The sequence below is a fragment of the Pleurodeles waltl genome, chromosome 5, assembly GCF_031143425.1.
Source record: "Pleurodeles waltl isolate 20211129_DDA chromosome 5, aPleWal1.hap1.20221129, whole genome shotgun sequence".
In the NCBI taxonomy this organism is placed as follows: domain Eukaryota; kingdom Metazoa; phylum Chordata; class Amphibia; order Caudata; family Salamandridae; genus Pleurodeles; species Pleurodeles waltl.
The window spans coordinates 1412898836-1412921240 of NC_090444.1; the positions used below are offsets into that span (position 1 = coordinate 1412898836).

General features: G+C 42.6%; 1 protein-coding gene across 1 annotated transcript in view; it reads right to left on the reverse strand.

Annotated features, from left to right (window-relative positions):
- The window catches only part of LOC138296506 (CD109 antigen-like), an 827002-nt gene that overhangs the window by 617161 nt on the left and 187436 nt on the right, over positions 1-22405 (reverse strand). The window contains exon 6 of the mRNA XM_069235677.1: positions 20573-20612. Within this exon, the coding sequence (XP_069091778.1) occupies positions 20573-20612 (40 nt within the window). The remainder of the gene's footprint in view (positions 1-20572; positions 20613-22405) is intronic.

The window sequence follows — 22405 nt, forward strand, 5'->3', positions numbered from 1 at the left end:
CTAATAAGAGATAGAGCCCCATAGGGTAGTTGTGAATCTGACCCGCTACAAGACCAACCCCACAGCTCTGTACCTTCTTACCGAGCCTAGCGATATCCAAAATGAGCTAGGCAAGAGGTGCAGAAAGGGGGCTATGGGAGAGAATACTATTTGTCCCTGAGATTTTTCAGAAAATAGATTTTTGGAAGTAGCTAAACCACCTAACCAGTGCACAAACATTTCCACTCCCACTTCCATCTGTGGTCCCAGGGTGGTCTTTAATGTATCTGGATCTGCCTTCATTAACAACAAGTGAACCCCAGCAAGGAGTTTCAGTGGAGGGCAATCCATCTCAATGATACATAGGGAAATGGGTCTTGTAGGGAAGGGTTAAATAACAGCGTGGATACCCCGTGTCAGGAGATCTGGGACACTGAGATATATAGGCACATGTGGATAGAAGGGTAGGGGCAACCCCTAATTGTACAGAAACTCACAATGTACTTTTTATGTTTCAGAGGCAAAGGAACAATTCTGTTGGGCTAGAATGAAAACTGTGGCATATCCTGCACATGCCCGACATGCAATGGGGCACCTCCACACTGATGGACACCCATTGACAATGCGGCTAGTTTGCTTACACCAACCTTGTCCCCAGGTGGCATGTCCTCTGTTCCATTGTCACCATATACACCCCAAACCTGATCATCCCCAGAGAAGATCTGTCAGAACTATACCAACAACCGCTCAGGAAGAAAACAACACTGTTGAGAGAAAATAACTGCTGATTATTTTGGCTAGGCTCAGTACAAGGACATTCAAGAAGAACTTAGACTGCTCATTGATGCCCAAGTGTCAGCTGTAGGGTCCATACCACCTTGCAGACAAAAGCGGATGCCCACTGGTTGCAAATAACCTGGTGGGAAATGCTCAAAATGATGAACAGTACTGAGCTCGGCCTTAATGCAATGAAGGAAGAACTGTGAGCCATCTGCCTCATGGTGATGCAACATTGATATGTGTTGGACTTGATGACTGCATTGGAAGGTGGGGTATGTGCAAAGATCAGTGCATCTTGCTGTACTGTCATACCTAGCAATGACATGGACAATGGAACTCTAAAGCTCACCATTCAAGTATTGCCCAGATTACAGAAAGAAATGCACGAAGAGGGACATGCACTTCAGCAGAAGTGGTCCACAAACTGGTTCTCCTCCGGTGACTGACCGGTCTGTGCACGTCATTGTTGCCCATTTTCATCATGTTACTGTTTTGTATGGATTTCTGCACGAGGGGGTTTCTGGCAGAAAATACGCAGTGATCAAACTGGGTAGGCTACAAGTAGCTGGGCAAGAGGGACAACAAGCTCCTGACAATCTGACTATCATGATGCATGGATTTAATATTGTAGTTGAAAATTCAACTAGAGGGGGAAATGTTAATATTGGAGTCACCAATGTCGATGCACAAAGCGATGCATTTATATACACAAATTAGTTAACATCAACATTATTAGATCCCCCGTCGTGAACTCTCTTTTAAACCTACGTACGTGGTCAGACAGGCTCTGAGACCTAGGCCTGCTGTTACTGACTGACAAGTCACAGGTGGCAAACAACCGCACATACAGGAAAACTCAGATCAGATTCCACAGATAGGCGCAGCAACACCACAATGGTCCACAGAGATGGGCCCCAATAAAATGTACATGACCAGATAGGTGGATGCATTCCCACAACACCATAAAGTTAGATGCCACATGCAGTTAGGAACACTTGGCCAATCAGAACACAGCATACACACAGCATGCGCAGCAAACCACGAGTCCCTCAGGCCGGACATCTGGACATGTAGTCACTGGCCCACATTGTGTTCAAGCAAGATCGGGGCCTACCTACATTAATTATCTGGAATTGTATTTATAAATAAATGACAACTGTTCTCATTCAGAGACTTGGCAGACTCAGGACAGCATAGGGTGGCTCTGCTGCCCCGACTGGAAGAGAAGGCAGGGCCTGATGTGACCAACCAGAAGGCGGCATTTGACAGCATGATCACTGCCCCAAGTAGGTCCAGTGTGGCCTCAGTGGTGCAACAAGCAGTAGGATTAAGTGCAACCCCGAGCACCAAGAAATATGGGATGTGGAATCCTACATCAGCAGAAAGGTTGGGTTGGCATGGTACTGCCCCTCAGCACAGCTTGGACCACAGTGCATTTGTAAGGTGTGACGCACTTTCACAGTGGCGGGTGGTGAAGGATGCCCAAATTGCAGAGGGTAAGAGGTATTAAAGGAAACTATGCTCTATTAAGGTGAGGACAGTCTGGAAGAGGGTGAAGTGTGGGAAGATGATGAGCCACAGCCACAGAAGATGAGGTAGTGGCAGCATGGTGAAGGTTAAGAAAGAGGGGAAAAATTAACCTGTCTAAATAAAGTATTTTTCAGAGCTCAGGTGCTGATGTGCAGTGATACAGAGGACACGTTGTGCCGGAAAGAAGGGGACAGCTGGTGAGGTGGTGTGGCTCCAGAATGGACACTGACCTTTGTGCCAGGTAAGGATGGGAGGGTTGGTGCAAACACTGCCATAACAGTGCCAATTAGTGTGCATGCAAGGGAGTCACAAGAGACTGTGGAGACCCGATTGAGGAGGGGATTATACATAGAGAATACAGTGGGTAGGCAAAGAGGAACATGGCAAGGGTGGGAAAGTTGATTCAGTGAGCGGGCAGGGGGACAGTAAGCAAAGAGTCACTGAGCATGATGCAGGAGGGAAAGGGAAAGACAGGGGCCAAAAGGGCCACCGAGCAAGAAGGCAGATAAGAGAGTTTGCGGGGACGCAAAGAGGGCCAAGCTGAAGGGAGGTCAGATGGCCCAGAAAGCAGGGAATTGAAAATTCAAAACCTACCTTACATGGGGGGTGTCCAAGGCTTTGGGGGCACACCACAGGCTCACTACCATGGAAAGCATATGAAAGGAGAGTACCTTGAAATGCTGAAGCTGCTGCATAAAGAGTTGATGGCCAAAGAGGAAAAATATTAATTATTCAAGCAGTCTTAAGTGCCCTTGACCATAGAAAACTGGACAGCTAATTTTCCAGTATATATTGCGAAAAATATCCAGAGAGGTATGTGGCGCTTTTTTAAGTAAACAGACGTTATTAGAAAGGAGAAAATTAATTATGGGGCTATACTTGGCAACAAGTTTTGCGCTCACAGGCTATGGGGTGAGATCAACTCTGACCTTTGACAACATACAATGGGGCCATCCAAGTTAGGGAAAACGTTTTTTTACTGCCAGTGGGTTACCATAGTGTATTGGCCCTTTCAACAGTGTTCAGCCTCGGGAGGGCTGGGGGCAACAGGCAAAGGACAGAGTTGTTGAACAAGAGCCTGCTGGGAGTTTAATAAAGGCCTCTGCACTATGGACTATTGCAAAATCCAGCCTAAATGTTTAAAATGTGCCAGCAGACATGCCCTTATCTTTCCTATGGGGTGGGTGCACACCCAAGCTCCTACTCAGGATGGAGGCAGAAACAGCAGGGGCCCACAGGTGCTCAGCAACCTGGTCAGTCTGCAGGTTACAGGGCAAGACAGGGTGCACAAGGGGCCTGGTTGTTAGGGCTTGTACATCAATTAATTTGGAGTGGCTGGAATTTTGGCTAGCACATTATGGTCAGATGAAGTATGCCAGGCTATTGAAGGAAGGGTTCAAATGGGTTCAGATTAGTATATGAAGGCCCAAGTGTGCGTAGGTGGGCTAACAATCTCAAATGGGTCAGAGCACACAGGCAAGTGTTGAACTGCAAGTTGTGGATGGAGATTCAGGAGGGCAGGATGGCTGGCCCATTTGGTGACTGGCCTATAGAAAACTTGTCTGTGTCCCCTAGTGGAGTGGTTCTAAAGAAAGAGAAAGGGCAATTCAGGTTGATTCAGCACTTACCTGTCAATGACTTCATCTCAGATGATCAGGTTTCAGAGGCATATTCCTCAGTAGAAGTGGCTCTATCCTTGATGGAGAGCTTAGGACAAGGGGTGCAAATGGCTAAGAGCGACATCAAGTTGGCTTTCCACTTATTGCCAGTACACCCTGACGGTTTCCAACTGCTGGGCTTCAAATTTCAAGGACAATGGTACATTGATAAGGCTCTCCCAAAGGGGTATTCAATATCTTGTGCTCTATTTGAACATATTAGTACCTTCCTGCAATGGCTGTTCTCGTGTTGCACGGGACATGAATACTTCACACACTATCTTGATGGCTTCCTTTTTTTTGGATATCCCCAGTTCCATGGACTGCCAGCACCTGCTGGTAAGTTTTCAAGAGCTCATGGGGGACCTAGGAGTACCTTTAGCAATGGAGAAGACAATGGGGCCCTTTACGGTGCTGTCATTCTTGGCATTTGCAATTTATTTGGGAGTGATGAAAGCCCGCCAGCCAGAGGAGAAGAAAATCACAGCACAATTGCAGCTGGACGCGATGTTAGCTAAAGCCAAGCAACGGTTAAGGAGGTACAGGTGCTACTGGGGCAATGTAGGGTGGTGAGAGCAAAGAGAACATTGTTTAAGAGGCTGGGGATGTCCCTGGCTGGCTTGCCATTGCTGCATCACCATATGTGTTTGTCGGCAGGGGCCAAGAAGGATTTTGGATGTGCCGTTTCTTCCTCGAATCATACAACAGAGTGCCTCTGATGACCATGAAAGAGGTGGAATGGGATGCACATATATTTTCTGACGCTGTGGTGTTATAATTAGCATTATTATGTTTATCCTCTTTTAGTTAACACTACTTGTTATGACATGATATGTCATGTAATGTTACAGCTCCTACTCACCTCTCCTGTACTCTTTAATAGAACATTCGTTCCGTTGAGAGAAAGAGTCTGCGCTAGAACGTTGCGATGCAGGCATTCTAACCTGTCAAGATAGAAGAGCAGACTGGCGTGGAGAGAGGAGACGCTAAATAAACGTTTGTACTATTATTCCTGTCTTCATCTGGTGATTCTACATTAACATGCAGGAGGGAGGGATTGGATTTGAGCTGAATTGTCAGAGAAAGAGGTTTGCAGTGGAATGGCTACTAGCTTGGAAGCGTGGAGTAGGGTATTGCCTTTTTGGATTTTTTATCCCTCGTGGTGGCATTGACTCGATGGGGGGAGCAGTTGGCACACAAGAAAATCATGTTTCTAATTGACAACATGTCAGTGGTACAGGTGGGAAATATACAGTCAGCCAGAGATGTACAGGTGCTGAAACTGCTGCAGGTTTTTGTGTTGAAATGTCTGAAGCTTGACATTGTATTTAGAGCTCGACATATACGTGGTGTAGATAATGACATTACAGATGCTTCGTCTTGTTCATAGTGGGAGAGATTTCTTGGGCGGGCCACAGAGGCAGACAGAGTCAGGACTTGGATGCCATGGGAGCTTTGGACAGTAGGTGACAGACGATGCTCCAGTTGGTAGTTGAATAGTTGGCCGTGCCTATGAGGAAGGCATATGGTCAAGCTTGGGGCAGATATCCTAGTTAGTGGGGCACAGAGAAGGCAGGAGGGATAGGCAAGGACTAAAAATGTAGTGCAATTCATGTTGTCGTTATTCAACAAAGGGCAGTCCAAGGTTACAATTTCGGGAAAACTACAAGGCATAGCTTTCATGGAAAAGCTTCTTTAGGCTTAAGCTATATCAGCCGTGAAATTGGGGAGACGTATGCTGGAAGGTTGGGTCAGGGAAGCCGGTCATGAAGGGCCCGAAGAGGAGGCCACTGACTTTGGGGCGGTTTTGTGGTAATCTGCCAGAGGAGGATGAAATGGTGCTGTTCACCACACTGATGACATGGAGATATTTGGTGCACTTCGGGTGTCTGAAGAGATAGTTGATGTGTACTTAGGGGTGAGGTAAGCCAGTGTGCGTCAGGACTCCAAGTGTTGCTATATAGGTCAAAGACAGATCAGAGGGGGCAGGATAGGATGATTTTTCTTCAGGATCACAGAGTAGACAGATTCTGCACTATAAGTGGGGTGCCTACCTCTGGGTCCGGTTTACCTTTCCGTGGGGAGAGTTTTCCAACATGTGGACAGTAAGCAGGGGACAAAATTTCAACTGTCCCCTGTGTTGCTCAAAGTACTGTGACATTTAGGGGTTGCCACCAGAGGCTTTAAGACACATTCCTTTCATGTAGGAATGGTGACAGAAGCGGGTAGAAGAGGCTGGAGCTGGGAAATCGTTCTGGGTTTGTGTAGATGCTCTTCTGAATGTTTCTAATGTTATGTTCGGGGGGAAAGTGGGGTTGTTGAACAATTGCCATTTTTCAATTGTTGTTTCAGATTCAGTACCCAGCTTGGAGGACCCAGCATTGTTCTTATGGCTTGTGGGTCATTCATCGTAAAGTGGGTGGAGATGCAAGCGTAGCAGGAAGTCACGGTGCAGGTTTGCGCCTCGACTCCAGCAAGTTCCAAATGTGCTGGCATAGCAAAGGGGGCATGCGTTGAAGGGAGTTTGTGCCCTGTTTGAACAATCTCATTGTAGAAGGGAAGTGGCCGGATGTGCTAATTTGGCTTTTAGGTGAGAACTATTTAGTTGTAGAGAAATATGGTATGAAATTGTATTTGTTGCATTTGAGAGAGGTGTTGGCTAAGACTTTGAACATTCATCACTGAGCGTCAGGGGGGTGGGGGGTCCAGAAAAGGTCTAGCCAGGGCCTTTTTCTGGGTAGGAGTTGGCCGATAAGTTGGCATGGGTTAGCTAAGTTTATTGTTCTTGACAGCAGCAATTCAGTCTGAATGAGAACAGGTGGACAAGCTCACACTTGGCCAAGGCAGGAAGTTAAATGTTCATTAGAAGGTTAAAGTAGTTAGAGGTTAAAAGATGCAATAACATTGGAGGGGAGTGTTAAAGGTCTCAACTGCAGAAGATTACCACAGGCGGAAGTAGAAACTTACAGAATTGACCTGAGTTAGATCTTGGGGGACTTGTTACTCTGTCTCAGTGGTGACAGCTATCCTGTCTACCAAAATAAAAATCCCGTAGGATATTAATGGGATTTATATTTCGGCAGATGGAATATCCATCACCATTGTGACAGAGTAACTCGTCTGCCAAGATCTAAATCAGGCCATAAGTTTTGTTGGGAGAAGGATACTTAAGAGTAGTTAAGAGTAGGGGTACTTTACATAGGTGGCGATCTTTGTATAGTGAGGTTTTAGTTTTGTAAGGCAGAAGGCCAGGGTTCATATGTGATGTGTACTTTTTCACACAAATCTGCAGTCAGTTGTCTGTGCTGCAAACCCCTCTGCTCCAGTGGTAGTACTTCAGGAGCCCAGCAAGCAGCAATCTGACCTTGTCTGCAGCACCCAATGGAACTCAATTATGTTGGAAGGGAAAGTTCTCAGACTCTGGGTCCTGGAAAGAAGGAAAGGGTGTAGAGAAACCACTGAAAGACATTCTAGGAAACATGGACAAATTGACTTCATGCCAGTGGAAATGCTCAGACAGCCTATTTCACATAGCTACTAATGGGCATATTATTATGTAATACCTGGGTTTCTATTGAATTGTGATTATTTTGATTGTTTTCATAACAGGAAAGTATACTGTAATTTGGAATATGTATAATGTAAAATGTATACCGATAAATATATATGTTGAGCATATATTTTGTAAATAAAGAAATAATGCAAACAAGGAGTATATTGTACTAATTGAAGTATTCCATGAAACAGACCTCCCCATCTAAACTACGACTAAATTAGTCAATTCACATCAAATAAAGAAGCTAATACATCCTACTATTGCATGCAGGTCATTAAAACAGCAAAAGCACTTCATGTTTCAATACAGCACACATTTTCTTTCAAAACATTTGCTTGTCAGTTGCATCAAGTACACCCATTTTTTGCAAAATAATAGCTTTTTTCCTGTGTAGCAAATGCACTCAATTGTCCAAAACATGATCTTGTCATTTGAAGCAAACACATGTATTGTATCTCAAAATATCAGTCTCTCCTTCTGATCATATGTCTCAATCAAAACCTTTTTTCTACACTGTCGTCACATAGCTGTCACTTAAATACATTCTTTCCACCATACATAGGGTCTCTGCTGTTGAGCCTAATCCCTCTGCCGTTGGCAGCCGTTAGTGTTTATGTGGTCAGCATTGACTCATTTCAACACTCATGTCAACACTGTGAGACCTCCTCACTCTATAACATCAGTTAGAAGAAACATTACTTATGCAACCCTATCCCATTTGCCGTTTCCTTCCTTAATTCCCTCCAAGGGATTAGCGGTAGCCTAGTCCCTCTGCTGTAGGCAGCCTTTAGTGTTTATGCGGTCAGCATCGACATTCACACAGGATCAATATTGTCTGCTGCCTACCTATCATGCCAATTCTTGTGTGTCAAACTTCAACATAGGAAAGAGTTGGACAACCACTGGGTGAAGCTACACATGGGACCAAACATCATCAGTGCTGAAAAACCCATGCAGTCATGATAGGAAGGCACAATTTGTGCATAATACAATGGGCATCTTCAAACTAATCTTAATTGTTTGGGTAGTGCTGAAAATAGCAAACATTATTCTGGAGACCCACGAATTGGGATAGAGGTGGAATCTTGATATGATAGTGAAATTGTTCTTTCCTTCCTAACGGCTCACAACAAACTGCAGTTTTAGGCAACTAAAGGAACTAAGGCACATGCTGCAGAGTTATGCAGACCTTTTCCCTGTTAACCGGGTGTGAGTGAACTGTAAGGGACAGATATGGGAGCAGGCAATCTTAGCATTGGTGATTCCCCCACCTAAAGAGACTCCTGCATAAGATTATGTACGAACAATATGGTAAAGGCACATTCAAATATTTACAAGGGTGGTGGGACTCACTAACGAGAAGAAGTCCTTTACTGAACATGGTACATTCGATGTAGAGACATTACATAATGTACAGAAGAAATTAAGAATCCCAAAAATAAGATATGGCATGAGGTGGTACACAAAGATAACCATGAGTCCTAAGTCTGAAGTGTGAGAGATACCCAGGAGAAATTAAATACCATATTAGACACAATGAGGCCTGAGTTAGGGCTTGTGCTCCAACTGTTCTGTTTCTTCCATATCTATTTCCTCAGATCACTGAACCACAAGAGAAGGAGTAAGAGAGCAAGGACACTAAAGAGGAGGATCTGTTGGACATATTCCCCATACTGGCCATTGGGGCTGGGAGTGCAGCTGTGTCCAGAAATGGAGTACCGTTGGCTGGACCACTGTCAGGACCACCGCTGGCTGGAGCACAAGGATGTACAAGGCAAGCCAGTGCTGTGATGCAACTGGTTGGCAGTAAAGTGATGAGATTGGAGGCTGATTTCACTACTGTGGATTGGTCTAGAGTATGCACACATTCATCCTGGGACATAGAAAACAACAAAAATAGAAGTCTTATTATTACCCTAGAATGCAGTATGGCTGTCTATAAGGGTCCCACTTTTCACCTTCCAGGTGATGCAGATGATGAGGGTCCTTTCTCTCCTACTCTTCCACCCTTCATGAATTACCATGTTGCTGGATACAGAATTATGGTTCATGTCCCACCTGTCTGATTTAATCAGTATCAAGAACAAAATTCCCCAATATTCAGGAAAATCTCACCCAGCTCTGACAAGATCTGCAGTGTGTTTGAGGAATAGAAACCCAATTGGGCAGATGTGACTCAGTCATTGAGATTAATAGTGCTGAGTGAGATGAGAGAAAGACTGGTAGAGAAAGCAACATGGCTGAGAGTGGCCCCTGGAATTGATGGCTCAGTGAAGGATAGATTGTAGAATGTGATTGTGGAGGTCCTCATTGAAAACCGATTGGAAAAGATGTCAAACCGCAAACAAAATAGGGTTGGGGCACAAGCTGATTATTTCAAACGACTTAAGGATGTGTTTGAAAGGCATTCAGGCACAGTCTGTCCAAAAGAGATGGCTTGGGAATCTTCAGCTGCTGTTTTTTACAGGGGTTGGTATCAAATGTGAGTTGCTTGCCATTGGACAACAATTTGCACTGGATGTCAGACTAAGAAGTTGGCTAAACTTGTGGTGGTCACCAATAATTGTGTGACCTCACAAGAGAAAAATAAATAAAATGCTGAATAAAAAGTAATATTCTAAAAACTAAACAAATATGCAATGGACAGTCAAATGTATGGGATGTGGAACCCATCACAGTTTGAGTGATGGGAGGGCAGGGAGACAGAAGAGTTGGAAGAAGGAAAGGGAGTGGCTACGGAGAGGTCCTGGGATCAGGAGGTTCTTGTTTCTCTTGTGGCGAGTTGGGGCATTGGAAAAAAGTCTGCCCCAATATTGCTCTTGAAGTGCTAATCCTCCTTTATCAGTCTGACTTCCATCAGGTAGTCCAAAAACACTTGCCCTGAATTGTTGGACAGACCTATACGTTTTGATTGCGTTTTGTATAACCTAATTCAAGTAGGTTTGAAATGGCTCTCTGATATTGGTGTCATTGCGTGTACAAATGCTACTTGCTTATTGTCATGGGTGCTAGCTGCTCAGCTCTAAAAACTTCAGAATTCCCTCAAAATACCTCAACAACAAGAAACCAGTTGTGCTATTATGTGAGAGCCTATGTTGCCCAGGTGAAGTAGGTAAGTCTACTTTTTTCTCTTGATTTAACTGGATTGCTGTTACAGCTTCCATCCACATTGTGGTCTAAAGGGGCCACCAATTTCAGAATCATCTGTTCTATGGAACCACTAAAGAAAAAGCTGTCCAGGAAACCCAGTATCCTCTAAAAACTGAAGTGAAGGATGGTAAACACCTGTAGGAGCAGATTAAATAAAGCAAGGAGTTTTAATACCTATGTTTAGTAGATGTACTACCAAGGTTTTCCTGATGCACAGGGGGCGGAAAGCCAACGTGCATAGTTACCATGCTGATGTCATGTGTTACTTGTGCATATATTCCCCTATTGAGGCGTTTTAGTGTTGTTATGTTTAAAGTCAGATCGCAGGTATATGACCGATCTAGTACCTTCTTGGGACCAAGCATTTACTTTGAAAAATAATAATGGTCCTGATTGTTTTGCTGAGGTGGGACCAATGTGTTACATATATTAGCACTGCTTTCATCATTTTAGGAAACAAGGGGTTGAACTTGCATATATTATAATTAATTAATTACAATTACTTCTCCTTCTGCTAGATTTGCAGATACATGCCTATAATGTGGGGAATGGCACTCCTTTGACAGCAGTACCCATCAGTTTAAATGACGCTTGCCTTCATCTTTCCACTATGTTTATAGACTGCCAGAGAATACTAAAATCTCCCCCGTTCCTGTCCAGGCCCTGAAAAGTTTAACAATCCATTGAAGGGCAACATGCCAAACTTGATTGTTTGTGAGTATCGGGAAGTAAATATTTCTGTATTCCCGCAAGGAAATCATGCATATTTCATTTGCGGGTCACAAGTCCACCTTTGGGTGCCCTTAGATTGTACTGGGACTTGTTATCCAGGAAACATTGTTCCCTCTATGAGACATTATGATCATCCCTTAGAATGAAAAAGGGGTAGGTGGGCTATTTAAACTAATAATAGGTTATTTTAAGATTTAATTTCCATGTACCGGATGACTGTTGCTTTAAATTAAATAAAAAGAAATACAGAGATTTCAGAAAAAATTGCTATTTCTATCACAATAACTTTTGGGTTAGTGACAGACGAACTAGACACCCATGCCAGAATGTTAATTCAAAATAAGATGGCATAAGATTACCTTATAGAGGCCATGGGAAGTCTGCGCTATTGCAGGTTCTGAATATTGCACCCATAATCCCATCACTTCTGTTAGTATACATAAACAGATAAAGAATTAGAGGAAAGTGTCAGAAAGCTACACAGGATAAAGAGTGGGCATGATTTTGCTTTAGACCCTGAGGAACAAAAATATTTGAATTAATTATTGCAACCATTTTAATTGTACTTCCTATATACAGAGCAATTTTAAGACTAACAATGTGCTTCATCCAATGCTCCCGCACAAATGAAAGCACTGCTAATACTTCTACACTTACTGTTCTTGAGGTGTTTTTGAGGATGAAGAGGAAAATGCCAATGAAGAAGTAAAAAAGGAAACAATAAGATTCCTTTCTATTGAATTGTTGTATAGAATGTCTCTTCCAAGAAAAAGGGGGGTTGTGAAAACAAAATCATATATTCCTATATATAACAAAATTATTGTTCTATATTTCTGTATAAGACGCATGTAACTATATATTTTATAATACAATATTAATGTCTTTCTTATTGATTTGAAGTATTTATTAGCCTACAATATGCTAGCTAAGCTTCACGGCTGTAGTAGAACAGAAGCCAAGTTATTCAAGGTTGAAATCTGCACTTTTCTGCAAAGTGAAACCTCGTTTCCATTCCAGGCATCTCAAAGCAGGATCTTGGGTATTGTATTTATGAATGTTATCTCCTCCTTAAAGGTGTCTCATTTGTCCTCTGGGAGAAGATCCGGCCTGTTAGTATCAGGTGATTAGGATCCATAGACTTGTATTGAGAGAAAACCTATATAAACTGCCATAAATGTCCAGTACTTTAACATTATCTTCCAATTTACCTTTTTCTAAAGAGAACTCAGGTCAGTTGATTTGACTGAATATTTTGCTGTGCTGCTTGCAACTGTACATGAAACTCAGGTTAGGCTTTCTAACATGTTGTGTTTTATTTTTACCAAGTCAAAGGGCGAAGTAAGTGATTGGAGTGGTTAAAAAGAAAATAGAGGAAGGGGAGAGAAGGGAATAAGTGATGGTTGGGAAGAGAAAAGAGAAAGAATGCAGTGAAGAAAGAGGAGAGGAAGGCAGGGATCATAGGAGAAAAATGGAATGGGGATTAGACTGGATGGAGCAAGAAGAAAGGAGAGAAGCAAAGAGGCATCAAGGGGAAAAGGAGGATGGCAGCCCAGACCAAAGTGAAGATCTGGCAAAACAGTGATGGAAGATAACAGGCTATATATATATATATATATAGTTTGGTCAAAACACAGTGCACTCTTCCTGCTGGTGCTAACGTTTGAGGTAGACCAACCCTCCAAAATTATTTTTGTAACCAAAAAAACAGACACTGCACTGCAGGAACTCAAAATATCTTACATTTTAATGTCAGGCAATCTCATGACAAACACCAATGCATTTCGACTCTAAGGTATTTTTCACAGTAAGTGAGTCAATCATCTAGGGCTCCTATATATACAGCAGCCTGTCCTGCCCATTATGGAGCATTATGGCAATTGCAGTCCTGTTAGAAAAAAAAAAAAATTACATAAATAAAACGAGTTCTAATAATATGAGTCAACAAAACAGTTTATGGACATTCTTGTTGCAATCTTCTTATTTCAATGTAGTATTCACATTAGTATTGTGTTGCAACCAAGTTCTGTGTTTAACGCTGTCATAATGAATGCGTGTGTTAAGCATTACAATCTTGGCTCAGTACTATTACGATGAATCGTTTTTGCAACTATACCATGACTGGCTATGTTGATAATGTTGTATTGCACAGTATTAGACTTTCTTGCCAGTCTGAGTCAGATTACAGTCATTAATCCATATATACTCATGATGTTATCAGATCAGTGCTCTAGTAAATGAAGGTAGTTGATCATGGATTTTCACCAGATTACTAAGTCCCAGAAGTCTCTATGTCAAAAAATTATAGCAGTTAAACTTCTTTTCAATTGTTACTTCAATTTTTTTCCTAATTAACTGATCATGATTTGTTGGCTAATGTGTGGGTTAAAATCCATTGCTCTTTTCAGAGATGTTCACGCATTTCGTCATTGGCATTCAAACTATATGAGATTGTGGTTCTTAGTCTTATAATGAATCTTGATTCCAGGCAGCAGAGTGTTTTTATCCGATCTCCACCTCTCACTTTCTTTTGGATGCTTGCTATGCCATAACATATCATAGTTTTCCAATTATTATCATGATGTTGTATGTAATGTTTGACAATGGCATAGCTAGTGTCTTTGTTCTGCACCACCCTTTTGTGCTCCAAGATCCTCTTTTTCAAAGAACAAATAGTCCTAACAACATATTTGAGGCAGAACTCACACTCAATGACTGATATTATAAATTGTGTTTCACACGGAATTCTTTGAGTGATAGTTATTGTTTGAATATTTAAGTCTCTGATTTCTTAGGACTTTTTTCCAATCTTTACATTTGTTACACTTCATGATTCCACTCTTTTCTTTATCCAGTCACATATGTCACTTTGTGTCATTGAAATTACTTCTAATCAACTTCTCTTTCAGGGACTGTGCTTTTCTGTAAGTGATCCTTGGTCTTGGACCCGCTGTTTGTCATATATGTAGATTTTTGCTCATAAGATTCCAGTGTCTGTTGAATAGTTTATAAATCTCTTGGCTCTCTTTGCTATATGTGAGTATAAGTCTGATGGTTGTTTTTTCTTGTTCACATTAAATATAATTTTTCTTCCTCTGAACCAAGATTTGTGTACGAGTTATGGATTTGGCTCTTTCTGCTCCTTGTTTTGTGTACTTCAAATGCTATCCTCTCTTAAGGAATCTCTGTTGCCTTCTTCAGATTGGTTCTCTATTTCTAGTTCATTTGAGCAACTATGTCTCACTCTCAAAATTGTTCAATATGGTATGCTTTTTATGAGTTGTTGGATGGAAACTTGTGCCATGTGGCATGCTGTTTGTTGCTGTTGGTTTCCTATGTAATTTAGTATCTATCAGATTGTTTTTATATAAACACTCACATCCAAATATTCCAACTGTTTGAATCATAGTACATGTCAATTTCATGCCACCTTCATTGATAGTTAATGTATTCAAGTATATCAGAAACTCTTCACTTGTCCCATTCTAGATTATGAAAAGGAAATCTATATACCTCAACCAAAGTATGAGTTTCTCCAAGTGTGGTTCATACTCTTCACCCCATGCTATTTCCCTCTCCAACCAGCCCATTGTTAGATTGGCATAGCTAGGAGAGAAGGACATTCCCATTGCAGTCCTGCATGTTTGTTGGAATATTTGATGGTTGAACAGAAAAATATTGTTGCTCAAACACATTTCAGTTATACTCAGCAGCATCTTCGAATGTTGTAACCCTCTATGTCCCTTTGACTTACAAAATATTCAAATGTTTTTAGACCTATCGCAGATTAAATTATTATAACTAGCATACCTCCATACACAGTGTATTGAACTCAGTAGCCACAATACATTAACTATACTTCACACCTTATCCATGCACTGCTTATACCCTTTCACATTATATAATAATTTACACCATCTAAAATTATAGCATTTCCAACACTTATAACATCCCAGATGACAATATTTGTGAGAACACAGTACATGGTAGAATGACGAGTTATAGTTATAATACGGTGGTTTTTAACTTATACATTTCTGGTATAACTATAACTATAGTATTCCTAATGTTTATGCAGTTTAACTATGGTTTGCAAAGAGAGAATAAATAACATTTTCCTAACTATAACAAAGGTTTAACCTTTGTTTTTTTCAGTGATTTGGTGTGTTGTATTTTTAAGTAAATATGTATGCCAAATCTTAGAGTATAGTGTCATCGAGTGGAGTGTCATTAGGTGGGGTGTTGTACAGCACAGTGGAGGAGAGTGTCATACAGTGTAGGATCGTAGAGTATAGTAATATAGAGTGGAGTACAACAGAGTGGAGTTGAGTGGGGTTCTGTAGCATATAGTGGACTAAAGTTTAAGAGTGCAGTGGTGTGTTGTACAATGCAATGGTGTGGGTGCACTAGAGTGCACAGGTGTAGCGTAGAGTTAAGTACACTATCATAAATTGGAGTGGCATCTTGTACAATACCGTGGAGTGGTATGTCGTAAAGTGTTGCAAAATGTCGTAGAGTGGAGTGTAGGGGCAAAGAGTGGAGTAGAGCATTGGTAAGTGTAGCATAGGGATACAGAGAGGAGTACAGTGTGGTATAGTGGCACAGTGTGTAGTAGTCTTGTAGAGAGGAGTTGCATAGATTGGAGTAGAGAAGACTGGAGCAGTGTAGAGTGGAGTGTTGTACATTGCCATACAGTGGGGTAAAGTGTTGTGCAGTGCAGTAGGAGTACATTAGTGTACAGTGGAATGTGAAGGAGTGGAGTATAGTGTGGTAGAGTGAAGGGGTGTAGACTGTTGTTGAATGGAGTAGATTGTCGCTAAGAGGAGTACAGTGGAGAGGCGTGAAGTGGTGTACATGAAATAGCATGGAGTGGAGTAGCGTACTGTGGAGTGGCATAGAGTGGAGTTGCATACAATAGAAGAGCGTACTGTGGAGCTGAGTAGAGTGGAATGGCATAGAGTGGTGTGGCATAGAGAGAAATAACATAGAGTGGAGTGACATAGAGTTATACACAGTGGAATAGAGTAGAGTAGGGTACAGTGGAGTGGCGTAAAGTGCAGTGGTGTACAGTAGAATAGCCTACAGTGGAGTGGTGTACAGTGGAGTGGCATACAGTGGAATAGCTTACAGCTGAGTGGCGGACAGGGGAGTGATGTAGAGTGGAGTGGCATACAGAGGAATGGAGTGCAATAGAAGGGCTTACACTGAAATAGCACAGAGTTGAGTAGCGTGGAGTGGAGTGGTGTGGCAAACAGTGGAGTGGCATAGACTGGAGTGGCGTTGAGTCAAGTGGCATAGACTGGAATAGCCTACAGTGGAGTGGTGCAGAGTGGAGTGGCAAACAGTGCAGTGGTGTAGAGTGGAGTGGCGTACAGAGGAGTAGCATAGAGTGGATAGCAAACACTTGAGTGGTGTACAGTGAGGTGGCACAGAATCGAATACCGTAGAGTTGGGTGGCGTGGAGTGTAGCTGCATACAGTGGAACAGTGTAGAGTGGAGTGGGATACAGTGGAGAGGCGCAGACTGGAGTGGGGTACAGTGGAGTGGCATAGAGTGGAATAATGTACAGTAGATGTGTTAAAGAGTAGAGAGGAGAGGTGCTCAGTGCAATAGCGTACAGCGGAGTGGCAAGGAGTGGAGTACAAAAGAGTACAGTGAAGTAGCATAGAGTGGAATTCCATAGAGTGCTAGCAAACAGTGGAGTAAGGTAGAGTTTACTATCATACAGTCGGATAGCATAGAGTGGAGTAGAGTGGAATAGTGTATAGTGGAATGGCAGTCAGTGAAGTGGCGTAGAGTGGAATAGTGTAGAGTGAAGGAGCATACAGTGGAGTTGCGTACAATCGAATAGCGTAGAGTCGAGTGGCATACAGTGGAGTGGCTTAGACTGGAGTGGCATGGAGTGGAGCAGCAGAGAATGGAATAGCAGAGAGTGAAGTGGGGTAAGAGGAGAGGTGTAGTGTGAAGTGACATACAGTGGAGTGGCATAGAATGAAATAGCGTACAGTGGAGTGGGGTACAGTGGAGTTTTGTACAGTGGAATAGCATAGAGTGGAATTGCATTGGGTGGAGTAGTGTAGAGTGGAGTGGCATAGGGTGGTGTGGCATAGAGTGGGATGGCATACAGTGGAGTTAAGTACAGTGTAGTGGGTACAGTGGGATAGCATAGTCTATAGTGGCATACAGTGCACAGTGGCTTGGCAAAGAGTGGAGTATACTGTGGAGTGGCTTAGACTGGAGTAGCATGGAGTGGAGCAGCATAGAATGGAAAATCAGAGAGTGAAGATGGAGAGAGAAACTGGATGAACAGATGTAGATTAAATGCAGCAGGAATATGGATTATTGGGTGTAAATAGTCATTTTTGGAAAGTATGTGTAAAGTCTTTAAATAGTGTTAAAGCCATTAGTCTAAAAATACTTTGTTATACATAGTTCCAGGCATATTGCGGTAACTCTACAGTATGCAGCAGTACATACTATGAAAAGACATTATCTGATTGGCTAATGACTATCTTTACAAAACACTATGGTGGCGCAGTCTGCTGGCCCATACTTGCAAGGCAAAGCAAAGCCACCTGGCATGGCTTTTCATGGCCTGGAAAACATGGACCCCTTTCATGCATAACATTACGTGAAAGATGCGTTCCATGGGTGTTGCTGTCGGTGTTCCCACAGCAACACCCATGGAATCCGATGGAATCTGATGCACTCACAGATTTACAAGACTGGGAACGCATCAGATTCCTATGCCACCTCAGGGTTGTTGTTAAAGTGGCGCAACAGGGAGAAATAACAATATTTGTTTTTTAAATGATGCTCCAATAGCGCAGTGTGCCGTTAGGGCCTCAACAATGAGGCCCTTAGTGTTTGCTCTCACTTGGCATGAGTTTTAAAGTTGCTTCTCTCATTGTCAATAGGTAAATACAATGCTACCCCACAATTCTTCTCTGAATACATAAGTCTTTGATATCCAGGCATAGCTTTTGAATTTCAACTCTGGCAACAGGAATCTGGTTGCAACAGTTGTGGGGCATATTTATGAACTCCTTGGGCTGTCGTTTTATGATACAACTGCAGAGCAAACCACCACATCATATCTATGAGGCCACGCAAAGCCACTTTGCATGACTTTGAATGGCCTCATAAATATGCAAGGCAGTACAAATCACTGCGTTGTCTTACTATGCACTAGGTATCGTTCCATAGGTGTTGTGGTGGGTGTTCACACGCAACACCCATTCATTGTTACACATTTCAAGATTTACAATAACTTGTAAACCTGGGGATGCCCCAAAACCTTACACCTCCCCAGGGGAGGCACAATGAGGAGAAATATCTTTAGTTCTCCTTTGTTTTTTCATTTTTCTATGTCTGTTGCATTCTGCAGCACACATCGGAAGAAGAAAATGCCTCCCAGGATTATTACTATGTAGGAAGGTGTCCCTTCCTGCACAAAAATAACCCTGCATGCAACGCAGGCACCCATGCACCATGCTGCAAGGGTGCCTGTGTTGGTGCTAGACAGCGAAAACGGCGCCAGCGCAGTGGGAAAGTACAGGAATGTGCAGTATTACATAGATACAGTGCATTCCTGCCCTTTTCATTTAGTGCAGGGCAGCGAGAATTCCTGGGGGCCGGGTGGCGCTTGGGGAAGGGGTGGGTGTTGGGGGGGTAATAATTAACATTTACAATAATAAAATAGAAACAATTATCTCCACTTCCGTGCTGCGCAGCTCCTCTGCTCCTCTGCTCCACGTAGGCACAGACTCCCAGCCAGGACGTTCCCCGGCTGAATGAGAGCTTGTTCAGGCTCTCGCCAGCCCAGAAACTGTGTTGCTGGGCTGGAGGGAGCACTGTGCATATGTGTGCTAGGCCGGCCCAAAACTGCTGGCCAAACACACATGCACTCTGAAGGGAGTGCACAGTGCACTCCCCTCTGCTCGTCATCCCTAATGCCTTGCCCCTTTCAGAAGGAAGGGATAATAAACACAGTTGTGAAACGATTTGCAGCAGGTGCTGCTTGCGGGTTTGACGTCCTCCATGCTTATGGAGGAGCCAAACTTGACACAGGGTAGCACCTTAATGTGACTTGGTGAGCTGCCCTGCATCAAAAGCCCATAAATATTGGGCAAATTATCTTTATTGGCAAGCACATAAAATACTATAAAATACAAGGAGGTGTATTTACTAACATGTGGCTGCTTGAAGTAAGCCGCAGAGGTTGTGGGGGCCCTGTGGCTCTCTCGTGGTGGCCAACAAATATTAAAGATGTGGGTGTTCAGGGTGGGCCATAAGCTGTGCACAGCAGGTAGGGTTGGGCGCCAACGGTGTGTTGGCACTGAACAGCACACCACACACAGACAAAGGCTGTTCACTGAAGGGGGTAGGATGCTCATGGAGGATGGGGGCAGTGCTTGGCCACATGCTGGGCCCTGGACCCAAACCATGAACAGTGGTGGGGTTGGGCGACAGTATGGTTGGGCGACAGTGAGTGGTTGGACCCAAGCTCTGTGCCCAACCACACTCTGCGCACAGCAATTAATATTGTAGTTTACATCAAAAAAGACATCGGAAATCATTGAAAAAAGACAAAGGTTAAAGTGACATTACAGTTAAGAATAGTAATACTGTATTATTGTTCTGTTAAAACATCTTAGAAATTCACTGAAACAATAAACTTTAAAAGGACACCCTATTTAGGTCAAAAAGGCAGTTAAAACATACATTTTTAAATGAACAAAACCTCTGAAATTCACCAGTTACAGTTACAGTTATTTCAAGTAACTAAAACTCGTGCCCTAAAGTAACTATAACTTGTGACCTTGCTATGCACTGCTAATTATCACGTAATATGAATGCACGGAGGGCCTGGTTCACAAAGCTTTCTCTGTGAGTATTTGTGTATTATAGTGAACACAAAGTTTATCGTGCATGCGTAAATCACACCTAAACCTGGAGTAAGGCACAGTCAACATTAACAAGGCTAATCCAGGCAACGTGATTTGGTTCGTCTTTCGGCCCTTCTATATAGATTAACTATACTACTGTTAAACCACGACGTTGGTCTTCATGGTCTTCAAACTGAGCGTACTCTTCCGGAGTGGAACAGACCTATTCTAAGAAAAAGGTTTGTGAATCAGGCCCCACGACGAGAACAATACTTTCACAAACACATTTCATGTTTACTTACCACTGTCAATCACAGAAAACTGCTTGGAGACATGTATTCCCTGAAAATAAAACAGAATCCGGTGATTTGTGAGTATGCATAGGTGAGTTCCATTATTGTCACTTATAATAATGAGGTTTGCAAAAAAATGGGGTACATAATGTGGATTTAGTGTGTACTGCACAAAAAACACGTCCCTCTTTTACCGGGCATTTTCTCCCAGTTAAATTTCAGCAGGATGTACCTAATAGAAAGTTACCTGGGAAAATTACGGGAGTGCGTTGATAGCAGTTAGCTGCAAAACTCGTAATTCGGATACGTGGGGTAAAAGGTGATAATATCCGTAAATAATTAGAGGACGAGTTAAAGTTTACGCCACCAGGCTTTCAAAGAAAGATAACGGGTGTGAATCTGTTTGCAAAAGAAGTGTTTCAGTGAATCAGGCCAGCACTAACCCTTGGATGTCTATCAACAAATGCGTGTATGAGTGTTGTCTCACTGTGCCTGTACCTGTGTGTGTGTGTAAGTTTGCTTCAATGTTTTTGTAGTCTGCGTATGCATGGCTACCTCAATATATGTTGTCTGTGTAAGCATGGATGACTTCATGTACATATGTGTAAAATTTCTGTTCGTCTGTGGAAATAGGTGCATGTCGGTATGTAATGTGTTTATGTAATTTTTGTTTTTATTTGCATTCCAATCCAATTGACATTTTCAGTGCTTTTGTGTTAAACAACTCCAGCCCTGCCAACTTGTAAACACAGTTAATTGGGTTAGAGTGGGGCGGGATTTGGAGGGGGCGCTGCTTATGCTGTGAACTACTTTTGAGGCCCGTCTGTCCTGTGCCTCCTTCAATAAAACAAAGGCACAAATGTTTGCTGGATCTGCAGCCAATGTCCTGAAGTGTTTTTTTTACACCTCTTAATGAACATCGACTGCTTTCAACTTCCAAAGAGGAGTTGGAAATCCACACTTTTCAACGGTTTCCACCTCCTCTTGTCTGTCACCTTGTGATTTTGGCTCCTCACTGGGTGACCATGTGAAGAGAGACGAAAGCGTGTGACTCAGGTTGGCATCATGTGAGTTTGCAGGTCTAAAACTCAGTCTTGTGTAGATTTGTCGGGCTACAAAATATTTATTTAGAATGCCAAATTAACAAAAACAAGCATTGGCAAAGCCAATAGGTTTCGCCTCTATGAAATCTATTGGTTTTGGAAATTTTCTTTGACATGTTACACACAGCAGGAGCTGCCGTGTAGCATAGCTTAAAGTTAAAACAATAGTGCTATGACATAATCAGTGTTGGCCACATCACAGTCCCTTTAAAAAAAAAAAAAACTTTAAGCCATGTTGTACTACAGCTAGCGACTCTAATGCAAAATCTTAAAAAACATTGGCAAAACCAATATATTTTGCAGAAGCAAAACCTCTTGGCTGTGCCAATGCTTGTTTATTATTACGATTGTGCATGCCCTCATAGTATGACAGGAATTCTATAATGATTAAATCTGGGTGTATTGTGAGGCTACATCCCAGTCTCAATTCATCTTTTCTGTTCTGAAGCAAATGAATCCCAGGGGCTCTTGTCACATAGAAAGGCAGGATGCATGCTGGAATATGCAGACTCAGATACCTCTTCCAGTCCTCTGCCAGTTCTTTGTGTCCTGAGAAATGAAATCCAGAGTAGGTGGGTGGGTTGCATAGTGTTACCGATTGTCTTAGATTTGGTTGCAGTATTGCCCCACCTGACTACTGTCTAGAGTCACTCCTGTTTTTTTTAACTGGTTTAACCACTCGCTCTTACACAATGGAAAAATGTGTTAAATGTGCTTTGTTTTGTGAAGAACAGTGGTG